The 20471-nt window shown below is 35.7% G+C and overlaps 2 protein-coding genes across 23 annotated transcripts in view; one reads left to right on the plus strand and one right to left on the minus strand.

Moving 5' to 3' along the window:
• The window catches only part of FUBP1 (far upstream element binding protein 1), a 32618-nt gene extending 18042 nt beyond the window's left edge, over window positions 1-14576 (plus strand). For 4 of the 11 annotated variants that reach the window (XM_031058749.1, XM_031058750.1, XM_031058751.1 and 1 more), the window contains 2 exons: window positions 1265-1312; window positions 13640-14576. In XM_031058749.1, coding sequence (XP_030914609.1) covers window positions 1265-1312; window positions 13640-13657 — 66 coding nt within the window. In that variant the 3' untranslated portion in view covers window positions 13658-14576. Of the gene's footprint in view, window positions 1-305; window positions 404-1264; window positions 3829-13639 lie in introns of those variants that run through there. The other 7 variants (XR_004081950.1, XR_004081949.1, XR_004081948.1 and 4 more) reach the window with 6 other exon arrangements.
• Window positions 4402-20471, minus strand: part of NEXN (nexilin F-actin binding protein) — a 23025-nt gene continuing 6955 nt past the window's right edge. For 2 of the 12 annotated variants that reach the window (XM_031058738.1, XM_031058739.1), the window contains exons 2-14: window positions 20037-20118; window positions 18783-18974; window positions 18570-18651; window positions 18335-18483; window positions 16994-17035; window positions 15637-15831; window positions 15384-15557; window positions 12925-13110; window positions 8813-9013; window positions 7297-7518; window positions 6033-6218; window positions 5102-5459; window positions 4402-4999 (exon numbers count right to left, since the gene is read on the minus strand). In XM_031058738.1, coding sequence (XP_030914598.1) covers window positions 4986-4999; window positions 5102-5459; window positions 6033-6218; window positions 7297-7518; window positions 8813-9013; window positions 12925-13110; window positions 15384-15557; window positions 15637-15831; window positions 16994-17035; window positions 18335-18483; window positions 18570-18651; window positions 18783-18974; window positions 20037-20063 — 2028 coding nt within the window. In that variant the 5' untranslated portion in view covers window positions 20064-20118 and the 3' untranslated portion in view covers window positions 4402-4985. Of the gene's footprint in view, window positions 5000-5090; window positions 5460-6032; window positions 6219-7296; window positions 7519-8812; window positions 9014-12924; window positions 13111-15383; window positions 15558-15636; window positions 15832-16993; window positions 17036-18334; window positions 18484-18569; window positions 18652-18782; window positions 18975-20036; window positions 20244-20471 lie in introns of those variants that run through there. The other 10 variants (XM_031058742.1, XM_031058743.1, XM_005423078.2 and 7 more) reach the window with 9 other exon arrangements.

The raw sequence follows: 20471 nt of genomic DNA on the forward strand, positions 1-20471 counted from the left end.
AAAGTCAATGTGGTAATGCATAGTAGTTACAAAAATTGCATCTGTCCTTAAAACGCTGTTTTGTTTGAGTGATGGGAGTGGTTGAGAACTTCCTTCAGAGCAGATAACTTCTCTTTTTGTAAATATTCAAGTATTTGAATCAACTGATTATTTTTTTATATATACTGAAGCTTCTTATTGCTCTAATGCCTATACTAAAAAGCTGATTCTCTTGAAATCCTGTGTTTGCTCTTTGCATATTTATTGGCTCTTTGCATATATTAGACTACATGCACTACAGTCTGTCTTGCCATTGTCTGTTGAAGTGCAGGTTTGATCCAGCCAGTATAGAACTAGCTCTATAGGGGTGAGGAGGACTGTGCTGTGTATCATCCTTGATTGTTCCTTCAAGGAGCATTGCACTGTAAGTACATCAGAATGACAAATTGATGAACTGCAACAGTATCTTTTTGTCAATGTTCCACATAATGCAAATGCTGTGCTTGTGTGATATTATGTTGGAATACAGTGCTGGTATCTTAGGAAATCATAATTGCTTCTTAATTCAGAAACATAGGTTTGCTTATATATATATATACATACACATAATCTGAGTTTTGTGGGTAAGTATTTCTGAAACTTCTAGCAATAGCTAAAGAAAATCATGTTTCTGTTTATCTAAGAGTTTCTTTCATTAGTACTCATGAGACAGCTGTCATTCAGTGTTTTAAAGTATGCATATCATAACATTGAAGTCTTTGGAACCACTTGTTAGACAGAGTTGTCTTTGTCTCCAGATAGTTTGCGGATATGTAGTGATGTAGGTATGTTTTAAATAATTCTATAACTGTTAATTGTTTTAATTTTTGGAACACCATGTTGTTGCTTTGAGAATAAATTTTTTTAGGGTGGCACAGAGAAGTAAAAGTTAAGGCTTGAAAACTGAAGTAGTTTTTTCAGGTAATCAGCAATGTATGCATTGTGCTGTAGAAATAGAAGGAATTATTTTTATCCTTTTAAAGCTAGGAATGTGGTGGTAGCTTGAAGAAGGCTAGGACAGTATTTGCTATCTTTAGTGTAGGGTATTAAGTTTAATAGTTCAGGTATTTTGCATGGCATTTTGTAGATAACCTTACAGAATGGTGCATTTATTATGTACTAAAGTGAGCAAAATTAAATTCACTGGATTCTTTATCATTCGCAAAATGGAGGCTGTTGATTTTGATTCATTTAAGGTATAAAATCTTTATTAATTGCAAACAGTGCAATTATTTATACTTCACAGTGCCTTCCCAGACCTTCCACCTTAGGTTCTGCTGCAAAAAAGCAACAGGTAAGCACAACCTAAGGAAGTATATAAATTAATATATTTCAGTACATTAATGTTGTCCCTGTGAGATCTTTGTGGTTGTGTATTGAAAAGCAATCTGCTGCTTCCCCAAATGCATTGTTACTCATGGTTCCATTTGAGTGGAAAATCTTAAGTTTTTAAACAACTGTTTATATTTCTAGGTCAATATGTATTTTTTTCTTTTTCCTTTTTTTTTTTTTTTAGAAAAGATTGTTAGATTGCAGTAATTGAACTTGATCAGAATAAGTAATTTTTGTTATTTTACCCAAATAGATAATTGTTGCAATTAAAGAATCAAAACCTTTAAAATGTGCAGGAATTGCTTTGGTTAGAATTGTCAACAGCCTTCACAAATGTTTTTTTTATGATAGGGCACTATTCCCACTTAATCCGTAAGACCTAAATGTAAAGAATGACTTCTTGTTGTTATCACTGAACTTGATAACTTGTCTTACAGTTATAGTGTGTTAGTGGAGTTTGCTTATTCATACTTGACATGGTAGGAAAAGAGATTTTGGAGTTTGAGATGAGTATGTTTTAACTGAAGAAGCATGAGCACCAGTTAACAGTACAGCAAATAATATTTTATCGCTATAGCAGTCAGTGTATGCTGTTTCTTGATATTTCTAACTGAATTGCTGAATATTTTGATAGTATAAAATGTTAAATGTCTTACCGATGGTCTGGTACAGGTTTTTATTCTGAGCTTTTGTTGTTGGTTTTTTTAGCTTAACATAAAGCAGCATCTGTTTGGTTTTTGTTCATTATTCTGCTTTAAAATGTGCTGCTCCTCTTTCAAAAGTCCTGCTTATCTGTACATCAAAGAAAAATATTCAAAAATACTGCCTTCATTTTCACACACAGTGCTGAAGATGCTGCAAGCACCAAATCATAGCTCATAGAATCAGGTCCTGAGATAGTTACTACCAGTAAAGAGGAATCCTTTGAGTGTATGCCATTGGTGAGCCGATGAGCATGGACCATAGAAGGGCTCCATGTAGAAGGTAAAATTGGCAAAAGCATAACAGATTTGAAATGTATCCCATACATAATGATATAGGGTATAATTTTTGTTTTGATCACTTTTCATTCTTTAAAGTATTCTTTGTTTGACCATTAATGTTCCATAATATGTTAAAGTTTTTTAAACTGTGATTTAATAATATAAACCATCTATTTTACTTTATTCTTCTAAACAGTCAAGCTAATTTTTGAACTGAATTAATAGTTGTGCTTCAGTTTCTCAAGCCACTTAGTATTTCATCTGTAGCTTAACATGTAAACTTCATTTTTGACGTGAGAAGAGGGTAGGTGTGTACCATTTGGATTTTGATACTGTGGATTTAGTGTGGGGGTGAGTCATTTGTTCACTTCCTTTTTACATGGTACTTTTTCCTTCAACTGTTACTCCTGAAATATCTTGAACAGTCTTTCAGTTGCTAATTTAGCCTGTGGGAGGAGATAGAGAAGAAAAAGCCAGTGTATTGGGATGTTGCTAGTGTGTGGAAGGTGAGACGTTCTTCTGTGTAGCATCTGAGGTGTATTGGCTTCCAGCTTTCTCACTGCAGGGCTTACAGGCATGCTGGTTTGTGCAGAGCATAGTGTTCCTTTTCTGTTTCAACTCTTGTCTCCAAACTCAGAGTTCCTGGGACAGCAGTAGATTATTGGAATTACCCCAGTAGCCAAAAAGATAACTGAACTTGCTTAGAAATGCAGTGAACTTGTCCAAAAGGTGTCTTGAAATGTTTCCTGCTTACCCCACCCATCACCTCTTAGTGTCCCACAGTGAATGTGAAGAGTAAGAAAAGTTTTAAAAGCAAGCATTATGTTCCAAGTAGGAAAAGAATTTTCATATCACTTTCTGCAGCTTATACTTAATTAGGACATTGAATAAAATACCAGGTGGATTCTCTTTAGTGTGGCTTAATTGTAAGTCATCTGTTTCACTTGTCAGGCAGATAGGATCACGAGTCACTTGCACAGCCTATCTTGAAGTATTTCATCTTTATAGTAGTGATATTTTACTGGATGGTAGAAACTGTTTCTCCCCATTTCTTTCCAGAGTAATTCTTAAGTTTTCCATTGCATGCTAAAAGCTTCTCCATTTTGCTTTTTCTCCAGAAGTGGGGGGAGGAAGGGAGGATTGGGCTTTTCAGAAAGCAAACAGTTGACAGGATTCCGTCTTCCCTAGTAATAGCTTATGAAACTCTTGTGTATGCACAAATATTTCTCTTGCGTGCATGTGAAATGCCTTTTCGTCCTGAGAAAAGTGTTCTCTGCAGAAACTACCCGTGTGTAAACAGAAGATTGGCTTTAAAAGGCAACTGTGATGGGAACAGTGTCTTAGGGAGATGCAGCTTGGACTTGAGGTAAATTGAATGCTTTACAAAAATGTGGTTTTGAGCTTGCATTGACATTGTATGTAATATGAGTACACATTAACTGTATAATGGTTTTTGTATGGTTTTTCTCAATAAATGTAAACTGATGAATAATAATAGCAATGGTTTTGTCTTTTTTATGCTCCTATCCCTGCCTGTGTTATTTTGAAGTAACAGCATCAGAGCAAAATTATTCTATCAACCTGTACTTCTGTGAATGAATATCACCCACAAAAAATGAAGTAAAATGTTCATGTGGTTATTAGAGTAAATACTAATTTAAAACACCATGCAGCTTGTTACCCTTTTTAATGAGGCCAAAGAGTGACTTGCAGCAGGTAACTGTAGAAAGAAGGCAGATTCAGCCACAGTACTATACATGAGTACTTTAAAATGTGAGCTTTTTTTTGTAAAGTTACTCCTTCCAAAGCTTCATCTCTGTGGTTCAGATGGGTGTTAGCAGTGACATCAGTGTTGATGTCAGGAGGTCTTAGAAAAAAGTAGTACAGTAGCCTTCAGAAAACAGTGTTTATAGACGTGGCAATACACTTACTGCATTAAGATTGAGAAAATAGGCACTTTGTGAAAATATTCTCATAGATGTCACCACCTGTTTTGGAGTCATTTGATCAATGAAAAAATCATGAGTTGTACAAGCAATTGTTGGTACTTAGAAGACTACTATAAACCTAAAGGAGATGGTTTTTATTTGAGATTATCAGCTGCATAGGTTAATCAGAGCAGAACATTTTCAATGCAAGTCCATTTTAAAACAAAAGAAGTTATGCTGCTTCAAGCAGTGGTGAGCAGTTACGTCATCTTTTATTCTTTAAAAATAGTACACTTGGGTTTTTGAAAATCATTAGTAAGTATTTCCTTTGCCAGTTCAGTGCCTCTGGGATAAGGTAAAACAGCTTAAATATTCAGTGCTCATGCAGGATACACCAACAGATTTACACTACTACACAAGTTCCAGATCGTGTATTCAGCTTTATTCTCTTACACAAGAGTTGGTCTTCAAATGCTGGAGCACTATGATAATTCAGCTTTTTCCTTCAGTTGATCTTTCATACATTGATTCCTTTTAGTTTCAGCCTTTGATACTAGTTTTTGCATTGAGTAGGGAAATCTCACAATTTGAAGGGTATATTCTTATCTGATGCAGGAATGACAAATTAATGCACATCCTTGCTTTCTTTAGTTGGCCCCATCAGAGAAAGAGATGATGCAGTAAGAAAGTTGAGGGGAAGAAAGATTCCAGCTAAAGTAGAGCATTAGTAGTCATCAGCTAGAAAACAGAAAGAGGGTTAAGAGAAAGAGGAAGTTAGATTTTCATAACAGGAAAGATAATAAGACTGAGATATAAGCAAATTAAAATGCTAGCTCTTACTTTCAATGGTGAGAATACAGGTGCTAGCAGCTGAGCCTCTATTGTTGACTGCTTTACACATATATTCCCCTTCATCTTCTGGGAAGGTTTCCGGCAAGTAAAGGCAGTAGGTTTCTCCTCTTTCAATATATTGGTAGTCCTCAGAGTCCTGCAACATTTCCCCTTCAAACCACCATGTAACTTCGGGTTTTGGTTCTCCAGTAATTTTAACTGTAAATCTCACTGGTTCACCATCAACAACTGATGTGTTTTTCAGTGACTTCTTGAACCAGGGAGCTCCAGATCGAGCTTGATCCTCATCTTCACAAGTAGAACCATTAATAATGCTTCCCTCTTCTTCTTCTTCCTCTTCCCTTTTCTGTTTTAAAATAAGTTGAATTTAAAGTAGCAATAGCACTATGACTGATAGTGACACGTTTGATTACAAGTTACTGTGTTTCTGAGAAGAGGAAATTCCACATCTGTCCTCAATACATAACAATGCACCCAATCTGGGTATGCCACAGGCAGTAAAATGCATTTTAATGAGGCTGGAATGTTGGTGTAAAATACAGGCATGAATGTCAATTCCATTTTCAGACTATTCACAGGATGTCACATACTCTGACATAGGATGTCAGCAGTGTCTCACTCTTCTGCAAGTGTTCAGGTTGGACGGAGCTTTGTGCAGCCTGACCTCATGGGAGGTGTCCCTGCCTACAGCAGGGGAGTCAGAACTAGATGATTTTAAGGCCCCTTCAACCCAAACCATTCTTTGATTTCATGGAGAGTATGTGCAAACACCAAAAGCAATTTTATATTATTTCAGCAATTCCTAGCCCCTGCTAAAAGAAGCAGAACTTTCCTTTTGTATCTGGTAGTGTTGCCTACAATGGTAATTAGAAGCTAAGTTAAATGACACAACTGGAGAATATTATTCTGCAATTTATACCTTTTGTAATGCTGCATCGATTTCTTTTTGTTCAAACTGCATGCGTAGTAATTTCTGTTCCTCAATCCTCCTCTGCTCCTCTTCTTCTCTGGCTCTTGCCATTTGCTCAAAACGAGCCTTCATGTTTACTTTGTGAGTAAATGGAGCCTCCGATTTCATGGCTGGTCTCACATCTACGTCATCATCCTTGGGAAATAATAATTAAAAACAGGGCTTAACTATTATTTATTGCCTTAGACATATATACGATAGCAAAACTAGTTTTGTGTTCCCAGAGGTTTTTTTTAACTGAGCAGAGCCACACAGAGACCTGGTTTTTTTCAGACATTTGTTTGAGTGTAGGGTGAGTTTTGTAATAGTTCATCCAAGGATAGGACAAGATTTTTGCAAAAGTAATTTCTAAAATTCTATATAAAAAAAATATTGCTAGAGTTTTATTCATATAGAAGTTGAGCACTTCTTGGCAATTGTAAATCCTCAGTGACTGGATTATTTCACCATGATGTTGGATTGGGTTTAACACTGAAACAGTTGACCTTATGAAAACAATGAGTGTCAATCATTAAATTAAAAGCTGACAAACAGGACAGACTTTGAGCTGATGCTGAAGTGACTCCTGTGGAGAAGAGCCAGAATGAGGCTCAGATCGGGCTTAGTACTGTAAAAGTTTTACATTTCATCACAAAAGCTCACACTGAGTGTGTGGATTACAGACTACTTTGTCACTGATAGCTCCATTTCTTGGGGTTTCCCCTCTGAAAAACTGAAGGTTCTGGTCTGAACTACAGATAAATAGGAACCCTCCTCTGCTCTACCCTGAGGGGTGAGTGTACATCACAGACACTTGATCTTCAAATGGTATTGTCTGGATTGGGTAATTGAGTTTTTTATTCCATTCATGTAGTGGAGAATGAATTAAGAGTTCAGAAGGAGAAGCAGTTCAAGTGATGATTAATAGGTAATTCTCAGGTATGGATGTTTTAAGCCCTCAGACTGGCAGGTTTCAGGTTAAAATGCTGAGTTGTAGGGCTTTGAGCAGAAAAGCAGAACTCTGCTTGACCAAATCACTGATAATAAACTGGTGCTGTTTCTTTAAGGGATGCTGAGGTATGATATCCTTAAGCATCCAAAGGAGGGAACAGGAAAGAAGGGAAACCATAATTTTGGAAACAGCAAAATTTTATCAAAGCAGCAGCATTTTCCACTGCTGGGTCATTAGTGTGCTGGTTAAGTAGATCATTAAAATACACAGAATGCAACTTACCTCTTGAAATTTTTCAGCTTCCCTTTCTCTGATTTCTTTATCCATGGCTCTTCTCTTTGCCCGCTCTGCTTCAATCTTCTTTTGTATTTCTTCTTGAGACAGTTGTCCTATTTTTTCAAACTTGCTTTTTAAGTTCTTTGCTTGGATAGAACCGCTTCTTTTTAGCTTTATCAATTCTTCATATTCTTTGCTTAACTCAAAAGTTTCAGACTCTTCTTCCAGCTGTTCAGAAATGACAGAATGTGTAAGATGGAAAATGCCCTCATTATTTTTACTACCTATTCTCCCTCCAGATGGTGTAATTCAATTCATTACAGTTCTGTTAGTTATTTGAGATTTCCCCTGTATTTTCTTTTACTTTGCTATCTCGTGATGAATGCATTTGTATCATATCTCAACTAGATACAGATTTTAAAATACCTTGAATATGCCATTTGTTCAAGGGTTGCTGTCAATAAACTGCCCTTCTTGGATTCAGAAAACCAGACACAGACCAATACAAAAAACTTACTTGGAGTCCAAAATTCACTTCTACTTGCTTGCAATATGATATGAAGTAATCCTCTAAAATACAGCTATTTTGTTAAAAATAAAATACTGCCTTTTTTATCTTTTCCTAATTCAATGAAAAAGTAAATGACATTTCAAGATGTGGCTGGAAAACAAAGGGCAGTTGTGGATCCTGCAGTCAAACCACATGGGAAGCTGTAATTACCGATCTTATTCTCCCTCCTTTTATGACCTCTGACTGATTGTAAAGATGTACATGCATTTTAGCTGGATGTCCCTGTCTCTCCCTGCTTCCCCAGGATTAGTTGACATCACAAGCTAGAGCCTTTACTACTTGCTCGAGCTTTGCAACAAAAATAATAAAACTATAAATTAATGTTGTTCTCTAACATTCAAAAGGGAATAATAAAAGAATTGCCACCCACAGCCACACTGAAATGTAAAGTTCATCAGTGTGATGTTTTAAACATTTGGGATGTAAAGCAGATTTTGTGTGTGATTTTTAAAATCAACTGTGCCAGTCTTCAAACTCTTGAAACACCAATTAGAAAAAAATTGAGCCCACTGTATTTTTCTCATTAAGTAGCACAGTATTTAAGGAAAAGCAAGAATATTGCCCTTTTTTACTTCTGTTTCTGTATTGTCTTTTGGGAACTAGATATTTCTGTTCTCCCAAGATCATAAATATTATCTAATCATTTTAGTAATAGTCCAGAATTTTCAAAAATTACTGCAAAACCAAATTACAAATTCATAACTCTACTTACTTCTAAGGTGGGAGTGGATAAACACATTTTCCTGATAGATTAGTGACAAAAAGTGTCATTATATAAAATATTTTACAAATAAGGTTTTCTATTTTTCTTTCCTTTCACGTAATATTGAATGTATTAACTTAAAACTTCTTTCAAAGGAATTTTTCTTTCCAGTCCTAAACTTTTAGTAACGAAGTGATACATTTTATTTTTATTCAGAGCATGCTTAACATATAGTTTGATGTACAAACCTCTCCCATTTCTTGTCTCAGCTGCTGAAATTCTTGCCTTTCCATTTCCAACTTTTGCCTACGCTCTTCTTCTGTGCGCCTCTTTTCCTCCTCCATTTTTTGTTTCAGCAACTCCTCAAAATTAATTTCCAGTTTACCAGGTATGAGAGATTCTTGAGAAAAGGTTTTAAACATTTCTGGTGATTCATCATCCAGCACCTGCTGGAAATTCAGAGCATTAATTATATCTGTGATGAAATCGCAGCATTGTTCAGACACTTGTGGTACATAAAGATAATAAGTGACTACTGTCACATCTGCCCCAGCACAGACAGGCGCACTGTGCCAGTGTGGCCATTCCTCTAAGGGTGTGGGAGGGAGTGCTTTGGGGGCTGGTATTTAACTTTAGTTACAACACTAAACTTTTATAATGAAGATTAGGTGGTTTTTTAAAATGCAGTATTTTCCCTCTGTAGGGGAGGATGCCCTCTAAATGCACCTTTAGGACCTAAAGCAATTCATTCTTGTTTACTTCAGACAAAGTGTTTGTGTTTAAATGTCATTGCTCTTAATACTTAAGTACATTTATCTGTAAGCTTTCTCTTAAGCAATCTGAATTATATTTGTGTTTTAAAGCATATTAGTATTCCCAGTAAGGATAAAGGAACAGAACATTCAGAAGAAGCTCTTCTTTTTGCACAAATTGTTTAGGTTAAGCTATGTGGCTAGTTTATTGATTTATACACCCACTAGCAAGGGTTTCCTCCTTTCCCTGTCCCTGAATGGCTCAGAGCAGGGTTAGGCCTGGTTGGCACTGGGAGCAGCTGGCCTATCTTTTAGACTAATCTGTAAGATAGTAGGGCCTAGGAAAGGCAGTTTTCATTATGTCCAAAGCAGCAAGTGCAAGAACTAATATTTTATTAGACTGAATTTGTTGAAGTACTAAAATATGAATCTGAACACTACAAAAGCAGCCAGTAGTGACAGTGAGTTATCCAGGAATTTTAATGTAAGTTTATGAATAAGAATATACGTGCATGTAACTATATACACTTACTAACAGAGATTTTCTCAACAGGAATGTTCTGTAGGTAAAGGTGAGGTGAGGTCAGGCACTGGTCAGGTACTGAACTGGGGGGTGATGTGGCTTTTGGCACTGTTTGATCAGCACAGATTTGAAAAGCCTTGTGGCAAACATGGGAGAGCTCAATGTGCCCTAAGTTGTAGGCATTTCCAACAGCAGTAATGATAGCAATAATTAAAGGAGCAATATTTCCATTTGAGAAAGTGCTCAGACTATAAAAGGACAGAGAATAGACATTTCTGCAAGAGCCCTCTGGCACTACTTATATTTATTGCTGCTTACTGCCACTGTAACCCACACCTTTCTCTGCTGTTGGTGTTGTCTTGGTTCATACCACCCTCTTGACCTACTTTGCCCATATCCTCTTTATTTGCCACAGCTCTCTTTCAGTATTTTTTAACCCAGTCCCACTCAAATTCTGCTATTCACTACAGATTTTACTCAGATTTTCCTTCTAAGCTTACAGTTGGACTTCAGCACCACCATTCCTTCCATTCTTCATTTGTTTTGTGTTATATGAGCATAATTGTTGAAATGGTGTTATAGAGAATTGAAGTCAAAAACCAAAGCTGTGAACTCCTCCCTACAGTGAAAACGATGCCCCATAGTTTTTAGAGGCTACTCATAATTTAGCAAAGCAACATGAAAGTCTCTTGCTGGTGGTGCATTAGTTCATAAGCTCACTTATCACTTCAAGAAGATATCAAACCTAAGTGACCATGAGAAACATTAATTCAGAATTTGACCTCAAGAATTCAAAAGCTGTGCATGCACTAGCAGCAGTCTCTGTATTTCTAACTAAGTTATGAAAAGACAGCCACTTTCTCCCTGGTTAAAAACCACAAAGATTTAGCTGAGCTGTGTGATGCAAAAAACCTCTGTGGTTAGTTCAGTAAATATTTTAGCCATATTTTGTGAAATTAGGCCATACTTCTTTTTTTCTGCAAAGTGGAAATAGTTGGTAGTGAGAAACATTCCTGTAACAATCATGGATATTTGCAGCATAATCAAAAGGAAGAGGTGGTTTTTTTGTTTTGTTTTGGGGTTTTTTTGTGCTCAGACGGGTTTTTTTCAGTCTCTACCAGAAAAAGATTGATGGGGGTGAAAGACAGCTGCTTCAGTGTAGAAGTGATCACACAGATGCTGGGGAGCATGGAAATAACACAAGGAAATGTGAAATAGGGAGATCCAAAAGGAGGTGGCATTTGTATTTTCCAGCCACAATACTACCATTTCTACCACTTCCAAAGCTAAATTAAAATGAATGAACATTAATAAGTTCCTGGAATAACAATTTAATGTTCATTTTTACTGCCTTTGAAAGGGAGGACTATTATATTTTTAAACATTTTAGGACAATCTTCATTGCTGCTACATTTTGTAGCAGTGGGAAATAAGGAAAACAGAGGATTATATTCTGTTAATAGTAGAAAATGTAGTATTCATATTCAGGATGCTACTTAACAGAGAACTTTCAAGTGCATAAATGCTAAAAATATACTTCAATGTTTTTTTTAGTTACAGACCACTTCCACTGTCTGCAAGAAGAGCAGTCACAGCCTATGTGCTGCATACGATGGATTACACCCTGTTTATCAGTGAGGTTTTCCTTGCCTGGACACTTGAGTTTAGGTTCTTGCTACACTGAGGCCAAAAAAAGAGTTTCTCAATAAAGCAGGAAAAAAACAGAAGCAGCACATACTTTCTGTGCTTCCTTTAGTTCTTTCCTGCCTTTTCATAAAAAGTCTCCAGTAGCATTCTTTTGTCGGATTGAGGGTATTTTTAAGTGGCTTTAGGTTTTGTTTTCTGTCTTTGGAGATACAGACAGACACTATTTTTCAGTACAGTATCAAATATAAATTCACATTGTAGCTTCTCTAGGTAGTCTTTCAGCACAAGTCTTGGCTCAGTTTCCAGGCAGAGGGAGCCCTGCTGGCAGTATCAGTACTCATACAAAGTTTTCATTTCTCTCCCAAGTATTGCTTTGAGTGATTAAGAAAATGTTACTGGGCACACAGTTGGCCTTTCCCAATTCAGCCACAGAGGATGTAGGAAGATGCTACCAGATGCCTGGGTTATTCCACAGTTCTACACTGGCAGGTCCTGCCCTCCCTTTTGAAACAAACACTACTTCATTCCAGTTTATATTTTTGTAATTTAATGCTGTATTTCCTGATTTCCACCAATAAGTAACTGGCTTGTACCCAAAAGCCTGCTGAATCTTGAAGTGGTTGGACTAAGTATGAATACCACAGGTAAAAGCTCTGTGGCCACTTTTTTTTTTTAAATATAAATAGCAGTTGCCAACCTCTGAAATCAGGCATCTTTCTGTGCTTTCAGGTAGTGTATGTCAGTCCTAAGCCGCTGAAAATTTCTCTCCAGTTTAATCCTAACTCAAATTTTAGAAGTCCTTGCATATGACAGAAATCTGTGTTTGTCAAGGGAAGATAGTATTACAAAGTGTTCTAATGGTAAACACCACAAGTTATTTTTTGTTTTTCCCTGAACAAGCATTCAAAACATCAAGTAGCAGAGCTCAACCTTTTAATTTTTTCTCCCTGAAGAGCCACAAGATGACTGGAAGATACATACTTGCAGTGAGCATTTTTTTACTATGTCCTTAATTAGTAGTGCTTTAGTAGCAAGAGTGGACACCCTGTAGAGGTAGGGGAATAAACCTGGAGCTGTAAAAGAAATTGCTCTTCCCCAAAAAAACCCAAAACAATTAACCCTCCTTGTGGAAACAGTTTGTTTCCCAAGTATGTTGCATCTGGTGTAATAATACCCACTGGATATGATACCTGATTTGGACTAAATTATCTGAAATCCTCTCTAGGCTGGCTGTGAGGAGGGATTGTTCTCTGATGACTTTTGGTAAATGAACCTGAATAGTTTACCCTATTACCTTATAATAAATAGTAAGGTGAACTAATTAATGAAGGAGTTGAAGCATGTATTCCTAACTTTATTTAAAAGTTTTTCCCAGAGTTTCTTTCCAGATTGGGATTTAGGTAAAAATTAAATTCTGTGCTAAACCAAAATACCATACCATGTTCTTCCTTGCTTCAGCAAATGCTCTTTTCTCCTCTTCTATGCGTCGTCGTGCATCCTCTTCCGCTTTCCTCTTTTCCTCTTCTCTCCTCTGTCTTTCTATCTCCTCAAAACTGAGTCTGAGTTTACCAGGGCGGAATTCTTTAACAGCATTTTCAGATTCTTCATCACCACCTTCATTTATCTTAAGAGAATAGGGAGAGGAAAACGTAGAAAGCACTTACCCAAACAAGAAAAAATATTCTTTATTGCAAATAAATACTCCATTCCTTTCTGATCTTTTGTAAGTAGTGTTTTCTCTTTGGGGGAAAAAAATGCATCAAGACTTAGGTTCCTGTGAGAATCATTTTAATCTTTGTTCTAGCCAGGGGAGTGAGAAAAGAAATTTTCAGTATCCTACACATAGCTTTTATAATTTTTAAAACTGCGTTGAGTGTGTAATTCAAAGAACAGTGTGTTACCAGGAAGAGGCTGAACAGTTAAGTACACACTTTATGGTCTCATTGTTGGATCATTTACTGTAAATCACTTTCTATTCTCTTTATTTACATCATTTTTGTAGATGTTTATATCATCAAGTCTTTTTGTTCGTATAGAAATTGCTTTCATCAGTGCACCACTTAAAGAAATGCTGTACAGTCTTATAGCAAAACTGAATCAGTTAGCATTTTGCTATTATCCCAGACTGAGATTTTTGTTTCTTTTATTTTTAGACATTTAATCATCACTGAAGAAAAGGAATTGAGATACTCTGATCTCCTCGCTATAGCTTCTCTCCAGTGAACTCTTACATGCTAAGAGAAGCCTGTGGTTTGCAAGCTGCAATCAAGAACCCCTCTCAGAGGACATCCCAGAGTACTTTATCTGTTCATGGAGGAAGTGACTGGGAGCTGTCAGAGTACTGATAATCCAGATCTCTATACTGTAAGCAGCCCTGGGACTGGTATGTGGGATAGCCCATTAAGGGAATTAGAGAAATCTTTGAAATTTGTAAGGGAAAAAAAATTGAAGAATTTAAAGAAATTAACTGCTGAATTCTTAAGAAAAACGTTTACTTCAAATTTTGACAACCACTGGTCAGCAGCTTCATGTTGAAAAATTTCTTTTGATGTGGAGAATTTGTAAATTATTTCATATTACTTGATAAATAAATGCATAAGCATAAGGAAGGGAGATGTGAACTAATCTTCAGTTAGAACACCTAAGTGACTTCATGGAGTTCACTCTCCTTCAGTTTCTTCACTCTTCTCCTTCACTAGAATCCCTTGCCCCAAACAAAAAACAAAAAAGTGCATTATTGACATAATGGCAAGGTTTATTGGTGTGAAACAACAGCAGTTTATTGGAGGTGGAGATGAAAAAGTAAACTACAGTTTGGGTATCTGCCTAAACCTAGAACTCTCTCAATATGGACCAGTTGGGAATTTGTGTGTTTCAGCTTTCTAGGAGTTCTGTGTTGTTGGTTTTGTTTAAGTTTGTTTCTGTAGAATATAAATGTCCTGAATGTTTTGGAAATATAATTGAAATAGTGATCTAGAGCTATTTTTCCAAAATTGTTCATGCATAATTATACTCTGTTAAAGCTAGCAAATTCCTATAAATAATATTTTCCAAGTTTTTATGGAAGATTAAAATCTCATTTCTTGTTCATCTTGTTTGTATGTGAATTTTGTATGCGAATTAAGAAAGTCATAGTGATCATGACTACACAGGGGAAATGGAGTATGGAAAAATAAGCTAAGTTAAACTATTTGGTTAACTTAGGTTAATAGTAAGTGTATGATTCCTTCAGTACAATCAAAGAACAAACTATAGTGAGCTCTGTTTATAGCTGATCTAGCTCTGACTTATGATAAAGAACACGTATGGAGGCAGTTTTCCATGTAATACAAAACAGGATCTGTGGGCTGCATTTCTGACAATTTGGGGGACTCCCTCTAGTAATTTATAGTTTGTTGTTGTTTATGTTAGTACATAAAAAAGAGCTGATCTGTCTTTTTTTTTTTTTGCCTTTCTTCATAAGAGGAGAGTTGTAATTGATGTATATTTCTATCACATTTACAAATAAATATGGGGTTAAGAAACAGCATTCTGTTACTAGGGAATGTTTACATCAAAAACCAATTACTGAACCATCTGCAGCACTACTTCAGAGAAAACAGACAGCCACTCATCTTCTTGAAGGCTTACAGCTTAAGATACTACAAAGTGTAGATAAGAAATCTACTAAGTTGCTGGCAAAATCAAAACACTGTTATTTTTTGGTTTACTAAAAGAATGTCTAAAGCATTGTGCCAGTGTGGTTACTGACTTGGAGCAAAAGTCAGAAATGTCTTTCAAAAACTCATTTCCAGACTCTTAACAGCTTGAAATAGAGATAAGGAATAAGAAAAGAGAAGAATCACATACAGGAAAGAATGTGCAAATTGTGTACCAGCATGAACAAAACGTGCTTACCATTCTCTGCCTGGCTTCTTCAAAGGCACGTTTTTCCTCTTCCAAACGCTGCCTTGCTTCTTCCTCTGCTTGCCGCCTTTGGTTCTCCTGTCTTTGTCTTTCCAGTTCTTCAAATGTGACTTTCAGCTTACCAGGAGACAGAGGATCTTGAGTTTCACCGTTTTCATTTTCACCCTGTGTAAGAAAAATGAAACAGTTGTATCTTAAGCCAATAAATATCTATTATATAGGTATTTCTGGATGACTGGTTTACCTGGACTAATGAAAGGCACTTGGGTTCCTTAAGGAGTTGGTTTTGTTCCCCATCTTTTAGGTTCATTTCTTCATCCTGTGTCTCTCTCTGTTCTGCTCTCTCCTTTCCTGCGTTCTCAGAGTTTATTTTCATCTTCCCAGATGTTCTAGTGCTTTTTACAGGCACTACTGTAACTAGCAGTGAATCATCCCCTTCCTGTCCAAAAAGATATTTATTACATTTTCATGAAACTTGACTTCTAGGTAGCGTTATTTCTTAATGAACCTGCTGTTGTAACGTGTGTGCACCAGAGCTTCCAAAATATTTACTTGTATTGAATATTATGCACAAGAATAAAGTCTCTAGTTTTCTTCTAATATCTGAAGAGTATCAAGAACAGAATTATATTTTAAACATAACAGCCAGCAAAATTCTTAATTTCTTTATAGATTTTCATTAACTGTTTGCCATAAAAACTCAAGGTTTGGGAAAGAACAATTTTGAATACACAACAGTTGCAACCACACCCTACTTCCAGTTGTATATTTATTATGTAAATGATAATAAACTGCAGCTGGAATAAGTCAACAGCTCAACATAGAAATATGTAATTTGTAATTTCTAATATGTAATTTGTCAGGTACAGTAATTGTTTCTTGAAGATTGTTGCTGCTTCAACTCTCTATTTACAACTTATTTTCCAAAATATAATTTACCCATATTTTTCCCTCCTGCCAAATAAGTTAAAACTGATGAATTTGCAGGTTTAGTTTCTTTCCAAAACTGTAGTAGGAGTGTGATTTTCTTGTGTTAGTGAAAGACAATAGGACCTTTGGGCCCAGTTTTTGAAATGAAACATTTATTTGCAGGATAAATCAAAACCCGTATGGTATATTAGTAAAAAAAATAACAAAGTTAACTGAGTGAGGTGTTCAAACATCTGTATATTGTCAGAATCCCCCTTTAATTTCAAGTTTAAGGCAAAGAGCTTTTAAGATAATTCTTTGCAAAGCCAGAGGACTTAAAAGAATCCCTAATATACATATATATATATATCTATATCTATATATATATATATATATATTAGGAAAAGAATTCCTAATATATATAAAATAATTCTCAGGGCTTTGAATATTTACATTTTAGATGTTCTTAACTAACCACAAAGTATTTATAGTGCAGGCTCTGTTTCAGACTTCAATATATTGACTTCAAGTATAGAGATCGTTCCATATACGTTAAAAATTTGTTAACTCCTTAATTGAACTTTAATTAGGCATTTCTGTGCTGTTTTCTAAGTATTCCCAACCCAAATTACAATAATAAAACAAAGTGAATAAAAATGTAGGTGAACATTTCTTTAAAAAAATCTGATTACCTCAGCTGCTGATTCAGTTCCCGTATTGTTAAAGTCATCAATCTATTAAATAAGAATTTCATATGATTACATTAATTTGGCTCTTTGCCTTAGAGTTGCAAACATAGAACTGGAAATTCTTTTTGTATCAGTGATATGTATGTAGCATGTAAATTCACAGAGGTGGTAAGGACTGAGGCTCTGCTGGAATACTTCAGATAGGTCAGCTTGTCAAGGAAGAGGCAACAAGACATAAAACATCCCACACAAAGTCTGCTGCAGCATTCTCAACACTGCTGATCCAAGAACATACTTGCGATGTCCATTCTTCATTTAAACATTCCAGAATTGTGTAAAAAAAAAAAGTAAAAAAAAACTAAAGCTAAGTCACTGATCATTTCTGATTCAAGTGACATTGTCTTCCCCACAGCTCCTGAAAAAAGGCTAATGCTGTGCTTGCTTCCTATGCTGTGCCTATGCTATGGCCTAAAACTCACACACTTTTTAAAATTCTACATGTAAGTACTTCTGCCTTGCAGGGTAGATTAAATATATGCTAGATACAATGCCAATTAAACGTACAATTTTAACCATGCTAGAAGTTCTAGTAGAAAAGACTATCCAAAAACTGACTTCTCCTATAGCACTGCTTTTCATTTCTTACAACAAATTCAAACCTAAATGAAGTACTACTATCATTTGGTTAAATAGAAATTTGCATATGTTTTTAGTCTATCATTTAAATGCTTACTCTCACTGCAGTATTTGCAGCACTGAAGAAAACTTACAAAAGGAATTGAGTTTGATATCCTACAAAAGACAGAATTTGCTTTATTGGCATCAATAAAAGTTGGAGTCCATTCATATGTTATATATATATATGCAATGATGATTCACAAAATGGCAAAGGAATAAAACATGACCTGGATCTTCATGATTTATTATTTTTACTGCATTAGTGTTGTCTCATTTTTACCTGCCACTGGCGTTTTCTTACTACTTCTTGCTTGCCTTAGTTCATGTATCACTGAGCTCTATTCACTAACTTACAAGGAAAGGTTTTCTAAAGTAAGAGTTTATAAAATACAAGAAACATCTTCAAATTAGTTTAGTAAACTTATATGCATATGACACCAAAATTTGTGCCCGGTTTCATCTGCAACTCAACTTTGGAGCTTACAAGAAAATTATTACTGTAAAGAAATGAAGACTGAACGTTATATCTCACTTCCACCCCACTGAGCATCTCCCATGTAAATCTCTACTATGAGAAATCTTAAGATCAAATCTTTCTGATCAATACAAAACATTTTTAGTGTTGGTTACAATTACATCCTGACTGTTGTGATCAGATAAACATACCTCCTGTGCCTTTTTTGCCAATTCTCTTTGAATTTTTCTTTTCTCAATCATATCTTGTTCAATTCTGCGCTTTCTTTCTTCTTCCGTTCTTTTTCTTTCTTCTTCTTGCCTTTGCTTCTCCATTTCTGCAAACTTGCCTTTAACAGTTCCTGTGGACATGAAATGCACAGCTCAGCAGTTCCATCTAACACTTACCCAGGGAATTCTGTGGCCTTTAAAGTCAGGCCTCTCTTACCTATGAGCTTTGGAACATAACCCTTTTCTGTTTTAGATAGTTTGGTGTCATCATCTTCATCAGATCCAAGCAGTTCTTTCATCTAGTTGATGAAACACAGAAAGTAAAATGTCTTTATAACTTAAATGAAATCCCAGTATTATTGTCTTCAAATAATGTGAATAGATTTTCAGATATAATATAATAACACAAAATATTAGCAAAGAAAATAACCTCCTGCTTTCTCCTGTTCCATTCTCTCTCTCTAACATATTGTTCTTTTCTTCTTTGCTTTTCATCTCTAGATCTCCTTTGATTTCTTTCTTCCCTTGCTTTCTGCATAGCTTCAAATTTATCCTTTACATCACCCTTGTGAAGCTTGGGCACATAGGACTTTTGGACGGGTTTAGATGAAGAAAGCAGAATCTTGGTGAAGATATAGAAGAAATGAAGATAAGAAAAAGAAAGGTGAAACAGATGGACAGAATATTTCTGAAAGATTGGATTAGAAAGAATGTAAGAACATAAAACAAGTGCAATTGAGATTATGAACTTCATGCCATGAGCCATCATCAGTTAAGCATCATTATATTTGTTCATAAATAGTCATAAATACTAAAATATCCAAAACAACATTCAGCATTCTACTACACTATTAAATTAGATACAGATTTTTATTGTTGCTTTCAATCTTAAGCAGTCACCAAAGAGACTCTCTGCCCCTAATATTTAAAAGAGATAAAAAGACATAGATACATAATACAATACATATGAGAGTTTTTCTGCAACACTTCAATGGCCATCTACAGTTTTAAAATAAGCAGTAGTATTTCTTAATTTAAAACTTGCAATATGCTTACTTTTTCAATATCTAGAAAAAGCCAGGAGCCCAGAGATTTTATGTTACGAAGTGTAAAGATCACTGGACCATCAGGGTTCTGATGCTGATACAGCAAATGGACACTCCTTTGCCAGTGATTACTCTGTGGGTGCCCAAATACCAAAGGTTCCCACTTTCAGAACTACTGTGAAGTTTTGTCTTTTTACAGTGATGATAACAGGAATGTTCTCAATAAAGTAATACTGAGAAAACTAGCTAAAAACATGCTTTGTTTCATATTTTCCCAGCTACCCCAGAAGTTTTTGTTCCTGCTACTCAGTAAGTCTATGTAGAAGAGGAAATACTTGAAGTAGCCTAGTATATTTACATTTTAGCATCAGATGTAAATGTTGCCCAGAATTTCGCCACCAACATTTAAACTTTTTCCACATTTCATCCTCCTTCATGTTTTTCTAATAAGAACATAATAAACAGATTCCATCAAATCTTAAGCTACTTAACAAAACTCCTTTCATTGTCTAAAAATAATGGCAATACCAGCAGACTTCCAGTAAAATTGTCTTTTACAATTTTTTGTAGTTATTACTTTTGCAAGCATCAGTTGTAAATTATTACATTGCCTTGATTACTTTAAAATTGGTACATACCTCAGTTTTCTGTGCAATGTCATTCATGGTTACTGTATTGTGCTCTGCACCTGGTATGTTTAAGATGTCTTTCAGTTTCTACCTAAAAGAAACAGTTGTAGTTACATTCCTTTCTTTTCCTTTTAAATGATGCTTTAACCATCTTCCTGTAAATAAGTTTGCATAGGCTGAAATTGATGTATCACAATTTCACTTGGTCCGCTGGGGCTTTTGCAGACATGAATAGGTTCTAAGTATGCCACGGTAATTAAAAGAACAAGCTTATGATTCACTATTCATGCTCATAACTCCTCTATATAGTCCTAGATATTGGGTTCTTATTTCCATTTTAAAAAAACAAACAACTCGGAGCCAAGCTCTGGCTGCCCATGCTGCTCGTTGCCAAGCTGCTGCTCCCGGCGCTCGTCCCGCAGCTCTGGATCCCGCCCGGCCCGA

The sequence above is a fragment of the Geospiza fortis genome, unplaced genomic scaffold (genome assembly GCF_000277835.1).
Source record: "Geospiza fortis unplaced genomic scaffold, GeoFor_1.0 scaffold333, whole genome shotgun sequence".
In the NCBI taxonomy this organism is placed as follows: Eukaryota; Metazoa; Chordata; class Aves; order Passeriformes; family Thraupidae; genus Geospiza; species Geospiza fortis.